Genomic DNA, 19,005 nt, shown 5'->3' with positions numbered 1-19,005 from the left:
AAGGAAGTATACTATGCTAATTTTATTCTCAATCGATGACTCACAGATTACGAGACATAATTAAACGTAACGACCTCTCTAATTTGCTACTGATAGCGAAACGATAACTTAATATACATGTTTAACTGAATATCATAATAATACTTTTGTATTATTATATTATTATTATTAAGGGACAATTCCGAGGATTCTTTGCGGAAAGGCCCTCTACTCCACTATTTAATCTCTAACTAAACACAATTCCCCACATCAACAATTACCATGAATGCCATCTATCGCCTACCACAACCAACAACAATAGCATCTTTTGACTATGTTTTGCGGTATGTTTTCATTTCTGAAATTTAGAAATGCAAAAACTGAATAATCAATATAATGTTTAAATTTGTCCAAAGATATATTATTTAAAAATGTGGATAGACGCCTACGGAACTCATAATAATACTCATCATCATAATGATAATACTAATGATTAACCCGGGTAATAAAAATGTTTATTTATTTATTTTTTAATAAAACTGTTACACTGTTAATAAATAATTAAGTTGTGGATCCCAAAAGTTCAAAAATTGAACTGACTGCAGCGGACTGTGCCTAGTTGGTATCTATCGAATATATTATTTGTTAGACCGAAATAAAATGCATTTTCTTACAACAGACTTGTAAAATTGTTTCAAACATACGACTACCTTTTTCTGTTAAAATCGATAAAGGTATTCTTGTTAAGAATTCTGTCTATTTTTGCAGGAATCCGGTGACGTTAGTATCAAGAAAGAAAGTAAGAAGAGCGACCTCAGTCTCGACAGGAGTCTTTCTACTGGATACACCGTTCCTCCTGTAATGATTCCACGTGCCAAGCACCATAGCCAGCAACATCATTCACACCATCACCAAACCACTCATCCTCAGTCAAAGCAGGTCCCCAACTATGCCGTCTATAAAGGTCAGGTATACATGTGGTGAATCATCACAGTATAACTGTTACAATCCGCCAGGTGCGGTCGTCTGTACCGAAGCACTTCAGTGTGCACCGACGGCAAACCTGTAAGTGACTGGAAGCCCCGAATGCCCAAACGATTTGCCAAAATACAGAGAAGTTATAACATCAGGTCGTGTTGTGCTTCGCGTTGTTGTCCATCTTTCAGAAAACGGTAACCATGATACCAATCGCAGAAACATCAATGCAGGAAAATATGCATTCTTTCCGGAGTGCTACGACATGTGGAGGAGAATGTCTAGCTACCTCTCCTAAATGCTGTGTGGCTATTTACGTGAAAAACTCTAATGAAGTCCTTCTCAGACATTAAGTGCTATGATTATTAACGAAGAAAGAAATGTGTGTAAGTGCTAACAGAAGATGAACGTACACTAATCTACTGGACTATGCATCCAAATGTAACTTTAACGAACAATTTTGGATAGCAGTAAAACACCAGATAGTGACTGTAAGCATTACAGAAGTAGAGGCCAAGTGTTCCGTAATAGACTCTTGTTAAAATTTTCTCTTATGTGTAATTAAGCCAATTAAAAACAAAAAAAAAAAAAAAGTGCGCGCGCGTGTGAAGAGAACTACAGAACACAAATAAAGTCCCCAGTGTAAATTATCGCTGTTCTCTCCGTGCTAAGTGCCACTGTTAATCTCCGAAGAAGTTGTGTGTCTAAAATAAAAATGCATCTAATATGAACGGCGACTATAAGGAAGTACAGTGTACTCGCCACTTTAATTTCTTACGTGTTTGTATAGTTTCTAACAATCTGTCTTCCTCACCATGTACCTGTAGTGCTCAATAAAGGTTCTTTTTAACCTAAAAATTCTTCACTACATCCGTATCTGTGTGTGTCATCTAAGAAAAAAATCTAAGGGTCAACAAAATGTAGAAAAATATTCTCCCTTTCCATCGCGTACTAACAATACCTTATATAACCACAGACGAAAATGCAAATATTGTGTAGTAACAGAATAAGACTATAATGTTGTTTCCAAATAACTGTTAGTATCATGATTAAATTATATAATAATTAGATTACATCAGTACATAAAGGGAATCTATCAAGATACTGTGATACCACAGTCGTATCATCGCACGAGTCGGGCCTGGAGCGTACATGGGGACACCAAGATCATAATATTTTGATAGACTCACAATTTAAAAGTACCTCCAGACATATTGATCATTATTTACCTGAACAAATTAGGGGGAGGGGATAAAAGTACTTGATTCTAATTCCCCGTCTCTGGACATGACCGGGAAAGAAGTTATTTTCAAGATAATGAGAAGAAACACAGGTATGACTTGAAACATAACTGAATAGAAAACGTACAGAAACAAAGTCGCTGAACAACTGTAGCAAACCGTTAGAGGTCAACAAAATTGCACACGTTACAAAAAAAAGTGCTAATTAGAGTCCGTTTTCTTTCTTACGTGTGTATAAGAAGTATTAAGTTGTTGGGTCAACTTGGTAACATCGCTGAAAATTTTTGCTGGTGATATGTCAAGTGTCCTAAATATATAAAAAATTAAATAAAAATTGCAGTGTTCGTAACATGAAATCATTTGGAGCTGTGTCTGCGCGGTTAGCCTAGTGGCTATGCGCTTCGCAACCTATGCCTGGGGAAAGCAGTGTCCTAGGTTCGATTCCCGTCGCCGACGCGAGGAGCTTAAGGATCTTCCTTAGCCAAGTTAGCCGGTTTTGGGCGTGGACAGAAGGGTTTTTTCCCACAGTTTATCTGGGGTTTTACATCCCCCAAGCAGGCAAACCGGCCCTGTGAACATACACGGATATACAGCCATAAATACTTAACCCCCCCATGAGGGGACTCAACTCGCCCCAATAGGGACGGGGGAGAAAAGGGAGGGAACTCCATACGAATAAATAAATAAATTAATTTGGAGCTGTAACAATTTTCTTTCTCTCTCTGTACATTTTCGGTATTTTTCCATATGAATGAGGGTATCTTACGGCCCGAGGGTATATAAAAAAAATTTACACACAGAAAGAAAACTACAGCTTATTGCAGTAATACAATGTTTTTAACATGTAAATTTTACGTCCATGATGCATTATGTACTTACAGTAGAAGTTATTTATATATTATAAATGGATTTTCACACACACACAATTATAATCTGTTCATAAATTACTAAAACAGTGAAAATCTCTGCGCACTTATTTGAAAGAGAAGTTAGTCAATCAATTTGACAAACCAATAAAATAACAGCTTCATAAAAAAAGTAAAATTTTTTCTTGAACAAAATTTATTCATCCTGTTTTCCACCTGTACAAGTAGAAAACCAACATAAATAATTTTCGCTTTATGTTGCTTCGTCATTAAAAAATGAGGAAGCTAGTAAACAACAAATATTGACGATTTCGGAGTGGAGATACGCTTTTTAGCGACCAAATATGCTGTCAGAAAGCAGTAAGATATTCCAGGTGTCGAACATTTTCAAACAGCTTTTAGAATTGCCTTCGTTTTAGGTTTGGTTTGGTTTAGTCTGTTACTTTCCGATTCCCATGAACTGGAGATTAATTAACCATCCATTTGTCTGTAAATAAATAAAGATAAAATTAATATTTCATTATTAACTGAATAAAAATTTGGATTAGTATGAATCATGTTGTAATCAGACTAGAGACAAACCAACAGCAGGTTGTAATACTTTATACTCTACGCATTTAAAATATGTGCAAAAAATATACCTTTAAAAGCAATAAGTGAATTTTTAATAAAGAATAAAACTAAACGCATGCATTTCTCGCTGCGTTGTTGCACTGCTTCGTCTTTATTTCATTTGTAAATATTATGCACACCAGGGATTACTAGCGTTTCTAGCCGACAACCATGTAAAAATGAGTGCGCGTGCCATGAAAACACGAGCATCAGTCACGTGGCTTTATGCCAGTAAACAAAACTAACAATTTTAACAGTGATGTTAAACGGATTGGTGAATGCTTTTAAAGTTGAAATTTCTCAGGTTTGGTTTAACTGAAATAACTTTTGACTCGACAAATGAATTTTTATACGTATGCTCCTAAGAAGAGTTTTCTTATTCTTAACAAGAATTTTCGCAAAATTTCTGAAAAATGGAACAGCCGAGTAACTAAGGATATTAGTCCATTAATTGCATACCTTTTCTAGGCGATTTGTTTGTTTGAGGGATGAAAACCATGGCACTTCCGTATGAAACCTGCTAGTTCACAGCTAGACATATCAATCTACACTGGTTACGGCTTGAAAAACTTAGTTTTTCAAGCCGTAACCACTTTAAAAAAAAAAGTGAGCTATTAAAACTAAAAAAAAATTCATGTGTTTCGGACTGTTCTTGTCTGATTGGAGAGGGCTATTAGGGATTTTGCTGTAGTAGTTTAGTTAATCGAGGGAATCTAATTTCATGAGACCAGAATATTAAGATTACGTTTATGATATTACGTGTATCGACTGCGTGGAGTTCATTTTTATGGGGGGGAGGTGAACCTGAATTTCGAGGAGGTGAAACCCTGTGATCTCCATATAAGTTACTCGTTCAACTAACTCATATAAATATTCTCTGGGTCCTGAAAGTGATTAAACCTCGATGTTTACAACGAATGCCATTTCTCATTTTTGACTCTAAGGAGAAGCAGAAAAATAGGTCCACACGATATAATAATAATACTTATTAGAATTTCTTTTTTATAATATTCAGGCATCTCGTACCACTTGAAAATTCTAATCCCGTTATAACATTTATAAAAGAAAAGAAAGTAAAAAAGAAAGAAAGAAAAAGAAAATATATAAGAATTTATGTTATTCCAGTTATTGAATTTATAAAATGCAATTAATGCAACACTTACCCTATAATCAAAGTAAATTTAAATATTCTGGACATATCACGTCCGCTCCTTCAGTTTCTGTGAGGGGATTAAAACGGATTGTGACAGAATTCTGATATCTGCCGCTGGATATTAAACGGACAGCAGTATTTCCACAAGCAACACCAAAAGACCGCTTACCTGAAAATATTGTGATGCAAATAAACACAAGAATTAAAAGAGGAAACGAAACTGCTTTCTTTTTCTGTTTATTTTTCGATCAAAATGAGCGACCGACAAAATAGCCAAATGCGTGCGAGAATTTCTATTTTATCTTTATGCATATTTTTCCAAAGTATTTTTAAACATGATGAATCCTTTACTTACTTGGATGTCGTAAATATGATGACAAATCAATAAATGACCCCACAGATTTATAATAAATAAAAAATATAATATGATACATTTAACATAATGAATATTTTAAAAATTCACTCTAAATTATTTGATTTTGACTTTGTCAAAAACTAAAGTAAAAACAGACAAATCAGTCAGGAGAAAACACGCAATTTACAGTAAATAAAAAATACTGGTGGTGGGCATTAGAAAGCGTTGTGTGCAGATGACAATTATAGTTGCGTTCTGCGTAGTTGCTAGATCAAGTGGTGGAGAAGGAGAGTTGTAGCGTGCCCTCCCTCGATGAGTCCTTGGAGGTAACCGTTATCTTAACAGACTGTGCTAGGCTGTATGTTGCACGAATCCTTCATTAGTTTGACATGGACTGGTGATTGCAAGCATTTCCAAAGATGTAACAAGTTTTGGTTTTACTCTCTTGAAAGAGTAAAACCAAAATAAGGGCCCCCACTAATTAGTCATCACGTCGAATAATTTCTGGAATTTTGCCAGTAAGCTATCCTTAAAATATTAAGGATAACCAGATTATCAGATCAGAATATCCTGTTAATCAGATTAACATACGATTTTTTTTTGTTTCGATAAAAATATTAAAATTATATGAAAATATTTTGTTCAGAAAAAAATTATTAATGTATCCAAATTATTTAATTTTATTCGATTTCTCCCCGCTCTCTTTTTAAGAGGAAGTGATGGGAGTAGTCCCATTTAGAGAGAGGGTTCTTGAATTCAAAGCATCGAGAATATAACTTCTACTTTTTATTAAATGCCTTCTATATTCCTGTTATAATACAGTATACTGATAAATAGAGTAAACAGATGAAGAAAGGAAGTCCGAAAGAGAAGCCCTTTCGCTTTCGAGAAACAGTTTATCTTCCTACTTCTTGGAAGTGAAATCCCAGAACCAATTTTCTGCCTCGCCTCTTTTTCGTGGATGTTTTGTTTCTTCTAGGAATATCTTTTTGTCATTAAATGGAGCACATTATGTGGCTTCTGTTCTGTGTTCGACTAGATGCTTTTCGCCTCCTTCAGTCAAGACGAAGAAATATATATTATGACCTTTTGCATTATGAGTTTGAGGAAGTGATTCACAGCTTCACTTACTCTTATTAATTTTATTCTAAGCAATAAAAGTTACATGCATTCTATGTGTTTTCATGCGTAGAATTCCAAATATAATTCGAAATGATTAAGTGTAATGGTATATACTTATTTCAACTCCACAGTAATAGATATTTTGCGTGTTGTTTTGCTGTTTGTTGCAGGGGTACTAAGTCATGTCAGGCTCACTGAAATGAATTCGTCAAATGTTTGTTCGGATAGGTGGGACTCGCAGATAAATTTCTGCTGCAACCTTCTAACATGACCTCAAAATGTCGAGGGGTGGAGAAAAATGAGGTCAAACGTCACCATGCCTGATTAGAATTCATGCCTGTACACACGTAGCAGGAAACGTATTTTCTTTTAAAGTGGAAAGTATGAGGTTTTCTTAATATTCTGACAAGCTTAAACCAAAAATTCATAATTTTGAGTATTCAGCACCGTCAAAAAAGTCCACGTATTAAGTTTCTGGGATCATAAAGTTTATTACTAAACAAATAAATCCTTGAACGCCTTTTTATTTCTCTAAGAAAGTGGGCGGTAGTCTTTTAGTTCTAATTTTTACAAAATTGGTCATCAACCATCTCTACACTAAGGCGAATGACAATACGGTAGACAACTGCCGCCATCTGGTGTTGCTAATTTTAATTAGCATTTTTGGTATACTATAGCCCCCCCCCTTATCCGCGGTCAACCCCGGTGCAAAAATATTATTATTATTACGTGACACCTCCAGTAAGTCCAAAGACTCATCAAGGGAGGACACTTACTCTACAACTCTCCAACTCCACCGCATCCATCTACACCAACGCCATCTACTGCCTACCACCACTAGTATTTTCACAGAGAATCACAAACATCCATGCCCACGGCGGAATTCGAACTCGCAGCGCTTTTTTAGCTTGAGAGCGAATACGCTGACCACTCGGCCAACCAGGCCGGCAATATAATTGAAACTTACGAGAATATTAAATGAAAAAACAGCAATAAATAGACAATTTATAATTACATCGGCAAAGTGGATATTAAAGATCCAACATTATTTCAAAGCCGAATATTTGTAGAAAATCTAAAAGTTTCGCAAGTTGACCTGAGAGCATACTAGAATACAATCCTCGTCATTCCAGAGTTGCCTTAGCTAACTAAGTCAAGTAGTGCAAGCTAAGGCAACTAGGGGATGCCGAGGATTGTATTCTCGTAAGCTCTCAGGTCAACTTACGAAACTTTTAGATTTTCTACAAATATTCGGCTCTGAAATAATGTTGGAAGTTTAATATCCACTTTGCCGATGTAATTTTACATCGCTGAAATAAAGCCGTGCCTAATTTATAAAGTAAACTTGTATATAATATATAACTTGTCTATATTAAAAATGTAGATTCGCAACAGCATGATACCTTTTTCAAGCCGTTATGAAAAGCTGTCAGTGAAGACATGAAAGCCTCCAACAACGCACATGTTAAATTCCTCAACAGACATACCTTTCTTAAACGTTGTCAAGACAATAACCTTATTTCTACCTGTGTAAGGATAAACAAAAACTTCTGCTCGGCTCAAGCACACAGAATATACACAAAGGGCAGCCTATCTCTGGTTAAATAAGCAGTGGTGGTAGTCTTACATTGGGGAATAAAAAAAACTTCCCACCTAAACATGCAAATACCCATATGAAGGATTCGTAGCCATAGTCTCAGGCGAATTGCAAATGCAGAGAAAATACAGTGAAGTAAAATAGGATTATCAAATGAAAAATAGAAATTAAAAAAAGAGATGAATAAAACAGAAAGACAGATAAAAAGAATAACACTTTTAATATCATGATGCTCTTAATATATCATATTATTATGTTTAATATATTTATTAGTTAGTATTATTATGAATGCATCGTTATTCAAGTGATGGTAGCCAACTCTCTCGCATGCCCACAATTGTTTTGTATTTCGTTTTTTGACTACATGAAGTGTATATCTTTATAAAATGTTTATTTTAATTATTTAAATAAAAATACATATAAAATAAGTTATATTTTCCCTGTTTTATTAAAGGCATTTCATTCTATACGTGCAAGTATATATGATCGTAATTTGTTTATATTTTTTTTCATATTTGCTGCCTAGATTGTGTGGATAGTACCTTTCTGACAATATACCGGGGGGGGGGGGATGTCTAAGTTCATGTGGAAAGTACATAGTCTGCATAACAAGTTTAGTGAACTATCTCAGCCTTAGTGTACCCACCGTACTAAATATACGCAGCAGGAACTAAATATATTAGTCCCTGTTGCACGTATTATGTAATAAAATTTGTCTAAAGAAGATTAAAACATATTTGATATCCCCTCTTCAAAACAAAGGGCGAATATTAATATGGGTGCGAGATTACGTCCAAAATCACTTAGTAATTTATCACAAAAAAGTATAAGAACATGTGCGTGTGTTTGTGATATAATAAAATAGAATAATAATATTTTTATAAAATCAGTGATCATTTTATCTGCATCTTATTTTACAATATTGAATTGCATGTCAAACATTTTACTACGCATATAGTAAAATATATCACTCCTATATATAGAATCGCGTGCAATACGTTTTACTATGCAAATAGTAAAATATAGTAACACGTGTTAGTCCTGTTCAGAATATAAATACTATGTAACCCTTTTTTTTACCGTTTTACAAGTCTACAAAGGCTTTTGGAATTATAAGGTTTTGATTCAGTCAGAGAAAATAAATGAAACGTGGGCATGTCCATTGCGTCATAAGTGATTGCTAAGCAGTGAAAATTGTTAATAATAATAAAACAATAATAGATCATACTAACGAACCTGTCCAGCTCTGTTCGGTGATTTGGTTAAGAAACATTTTTTGAGTCTGAAGCTTCATTGTCATCCAAGGTGATGTACAAGATACTGTGATGGTACAACGCGGCTAGGTTTACATTATTACCACCTTCCTGTAGCAGTTTCTTCCGATTTTGGGCTGATGGTTCAATGAGAATTTTTTTTTTAAATGTCACTTCTCAGATTTCAGTATAATTTTCAGATTTCAAAACATTTCCTCCCTTTTTAGGAAAAAAGTACTTTTAGTATTTACGTTTATTCTGGGTTTTTTTTTATTTGCAAAAGAATAAACAGAATAAGATTTTAAAAAAAAAAAAAAAGAAAGAACAAAATATATTGTATACAGAGCAATACGCATTGTTGTTTAAAATCTTATACTGGGTCTTTTTTTTTTTTTTTTCCAGCATGATATTCTTCTTGTTGCTAATTCTGAGGCATTTATCCAATGGAAACAACACTACGAGAAGAGCTTCTGTAGCTCGATCGGTTTCGACGATGTCCGATGGGTGGAAAGACCTTAGAATCCCGTAGGGGACGCCAAGAACAACCTTTATCAGGGCTTTTGAAACGAGCGTGATTTAGCCCGTCTCATATGGAGGTAGCAGGATTTTTATACTGGAAACCAGGTTTTTTTGTCCGGCAACCAAGCAAATCGACCAGTATAGCAAACGGAAAAAATACATTACACCAAATAATAATATTAATATACTGGTTTCATAAGATGATGCCGAATGTCCGCATCCGGCCGTTGTGTCAACATACGATAAATAAACGTAACGATATACATAACACAACCTGTTCTGTAGGAGTGGGTATGCTATCCACTCGTCAACCAGGCCGGCAATTCTATTAATAACAATAAAAAATGCGAATAATAATATTCTAATCTGTTGCAATAGCGCCCCTACATAAAAACAAAGATTTTGGTTTTCTTTCATTAAAAAAAACGCCAAATTCCTTTTCATTCTCTTGATGAAATAGAAGGAATAGATGGCCAGGATTAAAAAAGCACGGATCCACACTTCGATTATTTTTCCTGGCTTTTTTTTTTATTGATTATACCAACATAGCTAACCAGGTTATCCTAAGTGCTTTAACGAGCGGAATGCTCTTTGAAGCATTTCTTTAGTTCAGAATGCTTTCTAAAGACTCTTCTGGAATGCGGTTCAAACTTAGATGCTTTAAATAGCATTCTGTGCTGAAATATGAAGATTTGTGAAGTCATAACAGAGAAGGATGCGTTTTCTAATACTTACGTTGGATGATGCCATCAAGCGTTGGTCAACTGTTATGAGAAAATTAACTGTGACCGGAGTAATATTTCGAATACGGGTACATTTCATCTCCATCCAGCAACTAATTTCGTTTCAATGGAAAAAAGAAAGAAAAAAAGTGTCTTCGCTCGGTTGAGAACTGCTTGAATTGTTATTATTATTATTATCACATGACACCTCCAAGGAGTCCAAGTATTGATCCCGGGTGGGCACTCCACTCTGCTACACATCTCACCGTCTTACCTATTACCTAATTCTCTAAGGCAAGGACACTTGCGACAACCGAGATTCCAGGAGAAAAAGCCCTGCTACCTCCATATGAGATCGGCTAAACTCACCTTCAAAGATTCCCCTCGTTAGTACGACGAGAATCGAATGCAAATCGAAGGGCGCAATGTTCCGCTGTTCTTCTAATTGCACTGCGGAGACCTAATAGTGAAAGCTGCTCTTCTAGTGTTTACAACCACCATATCTTGTTCAAATCAAATCTATTAAATCACGGCTCTCCTCGGATAAACATAACTCACCTTGATCTATTACACTTATAAAGAAAAGCAGGTTAAAAATTAGAAAGTCGAATTGTTTTAAATGCTGAAAGAAGATGTGTGCAAAATCTAATCAATTTTGCTGTCACTTTGACAGCAAAATTGATTAGATTCCGATTCCTTTACTCTCTCAGTAAAGTACTCATTTAAAGAAAATAAGAATGCAAATGGAAGTGTATTCTGGATTACACTCCTGGAACAAAGCTGAAACAATTACTCACTTGGCATCGAGTTGATTCCGCAGAAATTTTCAACTTCCATCATTTGTCCAGAATCGAGTCCATCTCCTCCTCGAATTTCAACATAATCCTCGATTCCACGCTTCTTACACTATTAATAAATTTCAATAAAAGCCAATTTTTAAACTGAGGTGTGATTTTTATCTTTCGAAATTGTACTTTATCCAAATCATTACAAATGGTTTGCATATTGCATACTTAGGATAAGTAGAAGTAAGAGTAAGTAGAACAAATCAAGCAAATTAATACAGGTCATCATTAAACACATTATGGTTATTCGAAGCTTCCAGATGTCAAAAATATACGAACCTTGAGGATAAGCCCTGTTTCCATGTCCATATTCTTCCGATGTGTTGAAGTCTGAAAGCCTACGCTGCTTGCCAGAATCTGAAATTTTTCGGGAAATATGATGCTGATGGTACAATTGATAAGTCTTCCGTAGTTTCTCAATGTATATACTCCGGCATGGTCTTGAAGTACAGCATTGCAAGCTAAAAAAAAGAAAAAACATTATTGAAATTTATGATTATATATAGAGAGAGAAAAATTATTAAATATAAACAACATATTAAACTTATTATATATTTTCTGTTTATTTATGAAAATCAATATTTGTTTGTATGTTACACACATTTGGACCATTGGATCTGTCTCTGCAAAACATTCCATGGATTACATTTAAAGTATCCTGGCATTATGTGTGGATCCAAAATTTTCCCCCATGGAGATTTCTTATCTCTCAGTCTAAATAACCCCTTACTTGAGAGAGAGAGAGAGAGATTAACAGTAAAAGCTAAAATATCTGCAATCAAGAGAACTGCTTACTGTGGATCAAGTCCACGGAGGAGAGCAAGACTTCATTATTAAAAAATAATTCGATTTAATTTTGAGTTCAAATAACATTAGAAACTGCTGTTCCAGATTTGGTCAAAATGGGTTACACAAGACTTCCTTATCCCAACCCCCCCCTCACATACACTCTTACAGCCTCTCATTAGTTTAATTTTGCTAAAATTCTAGGGAAGGGCATAAAACAATATAATTACCAAAAACAGTCTATTTCCAAATATGGTGGAAATCGTCTGAACACCGCAACCTGTGATCCCTAGAGGCTTCTACCACACCCCAATTCCTATTAGTTCGATTACGCAGAATTTCTTAGAAGCCCTTAAGCAACGAAAGAAGCAATCGTATGCTAAATTTGGTAGGGATCGGTTTAACGAAGCTATTTGTTAAAGTGAAAGAGGCGGAGATGGCAACAAGAAGCTTTGCAGCCATTTTTCGCTATTTTCAAAGTGCTCGAAATAGAGCACTTCGAAAATTTCATTAATTAAATGTTCATTGAGTATATTTTCATTAATTAAATTTGTGTTTCACATAAACTGAAACATAACCGCAGTATTTGAATCATAATCATAGCACGTTAGTGAAATGTCTTTCGGCGCTCGAATCATGCAATAATTAACAGTGTGTGTGTGTGCGTGCGCGCGAAGTCAAACGTGCACAAAAAACTATAATCAAATTATCCTGGCATTATTTTTATTGGAAATACATTACTAGAAATGACTATTAAAAAATACATTAAAAAAACTATCGCTTAAAGTGATAACTTACGTTTCGGATTTTCTTTAAACCTAATACTAAGCAAGAAGCCTTCTCCCTTCGTAGGAACACGAAAAGCGACTAAAGCCACGTTTTGTGATGATATTATTTGCTTTCTGGGTTTTTGCTTTCCACAGAATTCAAAATGCCTGTCATGTAATGGTTTCGAGTGGTCATCAGATCCGGGGAAGAATTGCCCATTCAGCTCCCAACCATCAATAACCTACGATTAAAATAAATAAATAAACAATAAGAAAATAAAGTAGAATTTATAAGAATACGTATATTACGTTTGAAATTCCTGTGATATTCTAAGAATAAATGTAGCTTTTACGAAAAAATGCAAACTAAAATAATAGAAGTAGTTAGATGGCGTCAATGAATTTTATTTAGAATGAGTTTCCTTAGAACTGCAAAAGGCACGAGTAAAGAGCTCAAATTCGTCCTTTTTTTTTTTTATTCAAGATATACATACTGTACTACAAATTTCTTTTGTATATATATGCCAGTAGATCGCAATTTTTCATACTTATTTTAAGTGTATGATACGTACGGTGCTCTTTGTTTTGTGTGTACTTTTTGTTTAGCTTGAAGCAAAGACTACATTGCTAAATAAGCTAGCGATAATAGCAGACGAAATACCTGTGGCAATTTGCCTTATAAAATTGTCACGTTAAAATTTGCGTACTTAACAAACTCCGAAATAACATAGTTCTGCTACCATGGTAATTAATCTTATCAGAGTACATTAACCGTGAGAGGGCGTTTTTTCACAAAGTTCGTGCTTGACTGTGTACTAAAAAAATAAACAGGTGCATTTTTTTTTTTTTTTTTGTATTCGCAAATAGAATGTGTGCATTAAAGATTCATAGATTACCAAGAATAGTTTTCTCTAAATTTCTGGAATAGTCACGAAAAGAATAAATAATGAATTAGCCTTAAAGACCTCCTCGTAAAAAATAACTCTAAATATGAATCATTTAAATCAAATGGGTTTATTCTTGGATATATCTACACGTAGATACAAGAAGCTAACGTTCGAGGAAAATATACCATCGCGCAGTTTTACAGCACATATAACAGGTCAGTTTTCATTTCTCATTTCGACACCATAATGACATATTTTGGGACACTGCCGTTTAAGGCCGCTTTGTTTAGCCTAAAGCTCGCGATGTGAATGGCCTCTCTAACTTTTAATGTACTTCATGACCCATCGTAAGACAGTTTTCAATGAATTTTAATAACAAATAAAAAAAAAATGACTCAAACTTAGTTCGTGTCACGTGAGTTGAGCATGTAGCACATTCCCAAGAGTGTATTACACTTTTTTTTTTTTCGTAAATGGGTTACCTCATCTACTAAGTTCCGTTATTAAGAAGCCTTACTTAACCTCTTAGTTGTTAATAAATAAATAAATAACAAGATTTAATTAGTTCATTCACAGACCAGCTAATAAGCTGCAAATAAACGAAGTATGAGAGTATTGTGTATCAGGAAATAAGCAGTTTTTTTTTGTTTTTTTTTCGTGTACTATACTTTCAGAGCTTGAGAAAATAAAAACAAGACCGAGATCAGGTTTTATGATGAACTCATAACAAAGACAGTCGTTGTCTCATCATTAGCAAAGTTTAACTGCGAATTATCACAAGCTAAATTTAAAATTCGCGTAGAATAATTTGCTTTGGTGACTGAGAAGTCATCAACTGATTATTTATTTCATTCTATTCTTAATTTACTTTTTAATTAGTCACATGAGTCGCATATGCAGTTTAAAAAATGACCAAAAAGTGTGTGCAACTTTATAGTAATAATAATTAAGATAATTTGCTGCATGTGAGTTAGCTCAAATTATACGCACGTACATTTAACAAACCTCCTTTGAAACAAGTTATATCGAATGACTGAAACTCCAGCTCCACTTGGTAAACAGGGTCAGTTATAATGTAGAGAGCACACAACTCGATTGTTCCTTGTGATACAAATTTGTATAATCCTTCCTTTGACTTCATATGGATGCAGTCTAAAAAAAAAGGAAAAAAATTAAATAAATTATCACTAGAAGTTTATTGCTAAAGGAAATATATAATGCAGCATCTAGATATCAACCTATAAGGTGTATTTTATAGTTGTTTTTTTTTTAATATTTAAATTCAGTATTATTTCTTAGTTCAATATCTTACTAAGAAAAGAGAGGCAACGAACATTTTCTTTTTAGATGACGTAACCATGCAACAAAGACGCTAGAATTGTTTATGACATAATTATCATGATATAATATCGTGCGATAGCACATTTTGAAATGCATAGCACAGCGTGCACTTCAGAGAGCAAAAACAACGTCATTTCTAAGCGTTCACTTACTTTGTTCGTTGCAAAAATTATCACAGAAAGTTCTAAGAATATGTAGTAGATATAGGTTACTCATATCCCCCCCCCCGCACCCAATCTCAGACATGATCTTGCAAACTTTCTTTTCATTTAAGACGTGTTGTTATCTGTAACGTCAACACATGCCTTGACTCTGAAAAACCAACATCCGTGTTTGTAAGCAAAATTTCCGCATATTCCTAGAATATTTTTTAGAATATAGGTCATGGTTTTTATCAATCGCAAAACGGTATACATTCAAAAACAACCTATAACTACCATGATATGTAACAATATATTTTTTATATAATTTTTGTTATAAATTTTAATATATATATGCAATTTGTGAATTGCGTGAATTCTCTGGTCTGTCTGTCTGTCTTGTGGGATGAAAAACCCAAGTTTCTGGGAGAAAAGCACTGTCAGTAATCACTTTGTAAAAAAAAAAAAAAAATCGCGTTCTAGGCGGGATTCGAACCTAGCGCTTTCCCCCACCAAAAGTCATCACGCAATTGAAGGATTTTTTTTTTTTTATTTGGACGGCACTGGCAAGTAATTTGACATAACAATATTTCTTCAGACACTGAAAGCCTTTCTGAGAATGATTTCTGATCGTTATTTAGTGGTTTTTGAATTTGATATCCACAATACATTTAGTCATCTGTTTAAGTGCACACATGCTTCTGGTTTAACAGTTAAGAATGAACACACACATATACATGCTCTCGTGCGGAAGGTTAAATCTCTAACACATTTAGTGAGCCTGCGAAGGAATTTATTAATTTTTCTTTTTGAATAATTTGTAGTTGTCTGGAAACATGACACCTGGTGAAGAAGGCAGAACGCAAAGCCGAAATAGAATAATGTGGAGGAGCAGGAACTGTGACTTTGCAGGCAGGGGCGCGCCAGTAGTGTCCGGCGCCTGTGTGCAAAACTTTAGTTGGCGCCCCTATTCCCCCCCCCTCCAATAAAAAATCACTAAAAAAAACGTTTTTTTTTTAAGTATTTCTTCCTCTTTGGTGCCTTTACTATCCTGGCGCCTGTGTGCGTTGCACACATTACACAAAGGTCGGCGCGCCCCTGTTTGCAGGATTCTGCGAGTTTGCAGTTGGACTGTGAATGTTATAGTTAGTGCTTGTACGTTATAGGCTTAAAGGAAAGTGAAGTAATCATGAACACCAGAAATCTTGAAACATAATACAGAAGGTCTGTCTTGAAAAATAATTAAGAAATGTGAAACAATAAGTAATGAGATTAGCAAATACCAATTCTTTATTAATAGAATATTTATTGTGTACTACGAGGTGAAAGTAACAGTTACCTTTTTTTAGTTAATAATATAGTATATTTCATCACTTTAGCAATAGATGGCGCCACATCCTATGTGTTATATTCGTAATATCAAAGGACTTGATATTACGAATAAACTGGGATTTCTTGATTTTATGGAAATATGAAAGTTTAGCTTCGTTTCTTTATTTATTTAAGGATATTTATTATGGTTTAATGTCAAATTCGGCATTTTAGGCTCCTACTTCTCTAATAATAAATGTATAAATGTACAATGCTAGGTAATTTAATCTGTTCCTATGAATCACTTACTTCCAGCTTCATCCAGATCAATTGGAATTGCATTTCTCGATTCTGTATCGAACACTCTATTCCACGTACCCTTGAGAAAGAAAACAAAGCTAAAGATAACATAGAATTACAGAATTTATTAATTTTTAAAACTTTTGGAAATATTTCGACTATACCAATAACAAATAAATAAATAAACATAATAACAAATGCGGTAAATGTGCAATGTCTAGTTTATACTTTATAGCAAATTTTTTTCGCATGAGTGAAGGATTTGCTACAAGTTTTGGTAAAGAATAAAAATAAAAGTAGAATTTAGTTTGTACTTCTATAATATCATATATTGGAAATGTCTTTAGTTTATCAGCATATTGTTGATGAAACAAATCAAGTATGTATATATTTGAAAAATAAGCGTGATGTCTTTTAGAAAGGGACTGATTATGGAACTATCGGAATTTTTTCTTTCGAGTAAACAAAATGAGCAACAGGAGTCTGTAATTTGTAAACAAGGTACTGAATGTTTCTGGTGAACAATATAGAAAATATATTATGGTGCTTAACTTTGCCGTACAAATTACAGACTCCTCTGTTAATGACAAATACTAACAGATCAATGTTCCCGGCAAGCACACGCTCGCGATCATTTAATCTCAAAGGTGGCCAAAACACCGGATGTTATTTTCCAATCACACAATAAACATAAACTGAGGGAATCAACAAAAAATGTTAGTTTCAGGCTTAACTCTCAGTTTCTTTCTGATTCTTAGTAACTTCAGTTACCTTGCCAAATGCGGATACGGAAACAGTATCGGATGCGAAACAGATTCCTCGTGGAATCCTAATGAGACCATTCGCAATTATTACTTTTTTATGGCAAATAGCTAACGCATTAGTCCCGTAGGCAAGCTACGGGTTAGATTATTCGGAAACTCTACTCGAGAAACTAAACATAGAACTAATTTTTATTTTCCTTATGAAAAAATAGACAAAATAGCCATAAAAATTAATAGTCATTTAAAGGAGTGGCAGGGAAATTTCTCCAGAACCAATATTTATAAACACAGAACGTTTTCAAGTTCTATGATGACAATTGTCATCAAAGGTATCATCAAAGACAGTAGCAATGGATGCAAAACTGATCGTTGAAATGTGTCAAACCAAAATGGATGTGTTTCACAAGTGTCCAGGGAGTGATGACGAAGGTTAATCTATACTTTAAAAGAAAGAAAGAAAAAATAAAATAAAATAATCAGTAATTCTATACATTGCACCTACGCACTGTTCTAGAAATAGGTATAAATTTGCTATAGTTAGATCACATTCCGACAATTACAGCTATTACCGATCAAGTTTCTTTCGGGGTATTAGAACCAGCTTTTTTTTTTTTTTTTTTTTTTTAAGGTGGGCGTATGTATTGGAGAAAATATTTTGAGCTCCATTTTTTAAACGCGAAATTCTATGGCAAAACAATTTTACATGAAGTTGGCCTAACCAAATGGCAGTTATCTAACTGAGATTATGTGATTTGATTATCCATAACCTAAATTAATTTACATAAAGATCATATTTCGCAAGAGAAATCTAGTGCGTTATTTTTATGTGATCCTCACATAAACTTAGCACCTTATGTGGCGTGGGTGGGCTAGAGATTTTACCCTATTAACTAAAGAGGGGGCATTTTAAAGTCACGTCAGGCCCTCCATTAAGTGGGAAAGTGATTTCACAACGGTCATGAAATTTATCTCCCACCTAATGACAATCTCAATACATCCATGCGATGGAAGAATTCGAATGCCCTGTTGGTTGAAGAGCGGATGCGCTAACCACTCGTGCTACCAGGCCAGCCGAGGTGCATTCACAGACTACTCTATAGAGTTTTATTTCCAACGGTGAGGGACTGCATTAGAAATAAAACTTCATCAAATGAATGTATTCAGTTCTAAATCAGAAAGATTTTTTGACTTAAATAGTTAGTACGGACAAAAGAAGGAATGGTTGAAAGTTTTTTGAAGTACAGTACTTGATATCAAAACACAGAGTTCAGAATTAATTTTTGAAGTAGACTAAGAGTTAAGGTAATCTGAAAGCCCTATTCTACAAACTAAACATCGATCTTTTTCAAGCCACTTCAGGCCTCCAATAAACAGGGAAGTGGTGTTATTCGAGCGATTCTTCTGTTACTAAACATTCACAAATATGCAGGGTGGTTTTCAAAATTCCACGTACAAACTTTGAGGGGAGGT

The 19,005-nt window shown here is 34.4% G+C and overlaps 1 protein-coding gene across 1 annotated transcript in view; it reads right to left on the bottom strand.

The window, feature by feature from the left end:
- Positions 1-3,237: 3,237 nt before the first annotated feature.
- The window catches only part of LOC150099021 (corticotropin-releasing hormone-binding protein-like), a 52,975-nt gene continuing 37,207 nt past the window's right edge, over positions 3,238-19,005 (bottom strand). Inside the window, exons 2-8 of the mRNA XM_090405687.1 lie at positions 16,781-16,850; positions 14,674-14,831; positions 12,824-13,034; positions 11,519-11,700; positions 11,192-11,300; positions 4,837-4,995; positions 3,238-3,548 (exon numbers count right to left, since the gene is read on the bottom strand). Coding sequence (XP_090261813.1) covers positions 4,844-4,995; positions 11,192-11,300; positions 11,519-11,700; positions 12,824-13,034; positions 14,674-14,820 — 801 coding nt within the window. The 5' untranslated portion in view covers positions 14,821-14,831; positions 16,781-16,850 and the 3' untranslated portion in view covers positions 3,238-3,548; positions 4,837-4,843. The remainder of the gene's footprint in view (positions 3,549-4,836; positions 4,996-11,191; positions 11,301-11,518; positions 11,701-12,823; positions 13,035-14,673; positions 14,832-16,780; positions 16,851-19,005) is intronic.

This window comes from Typopeltis vanoorti, chromosome 15 (genome assembly GCF_054136105.1).
Source record: "Typopeltis vanoorti isolate ZY-2024b chromosome 15, IOZ_Tvanoo_1.0, whole genome shotgun sequence".
In the NCBI taxonomy this organism is placed as follows: Eukaryota; Metazoa; Arthropoda; class Arachnida; order Uropygi; family Thelyphonidae; genus Typopeltis; species Typopeltis vanoorti.
Note: the sequence above shows the minus strand (reverse complement) of the source record. Positions and strands in the feature narration are given on the sequence as shown.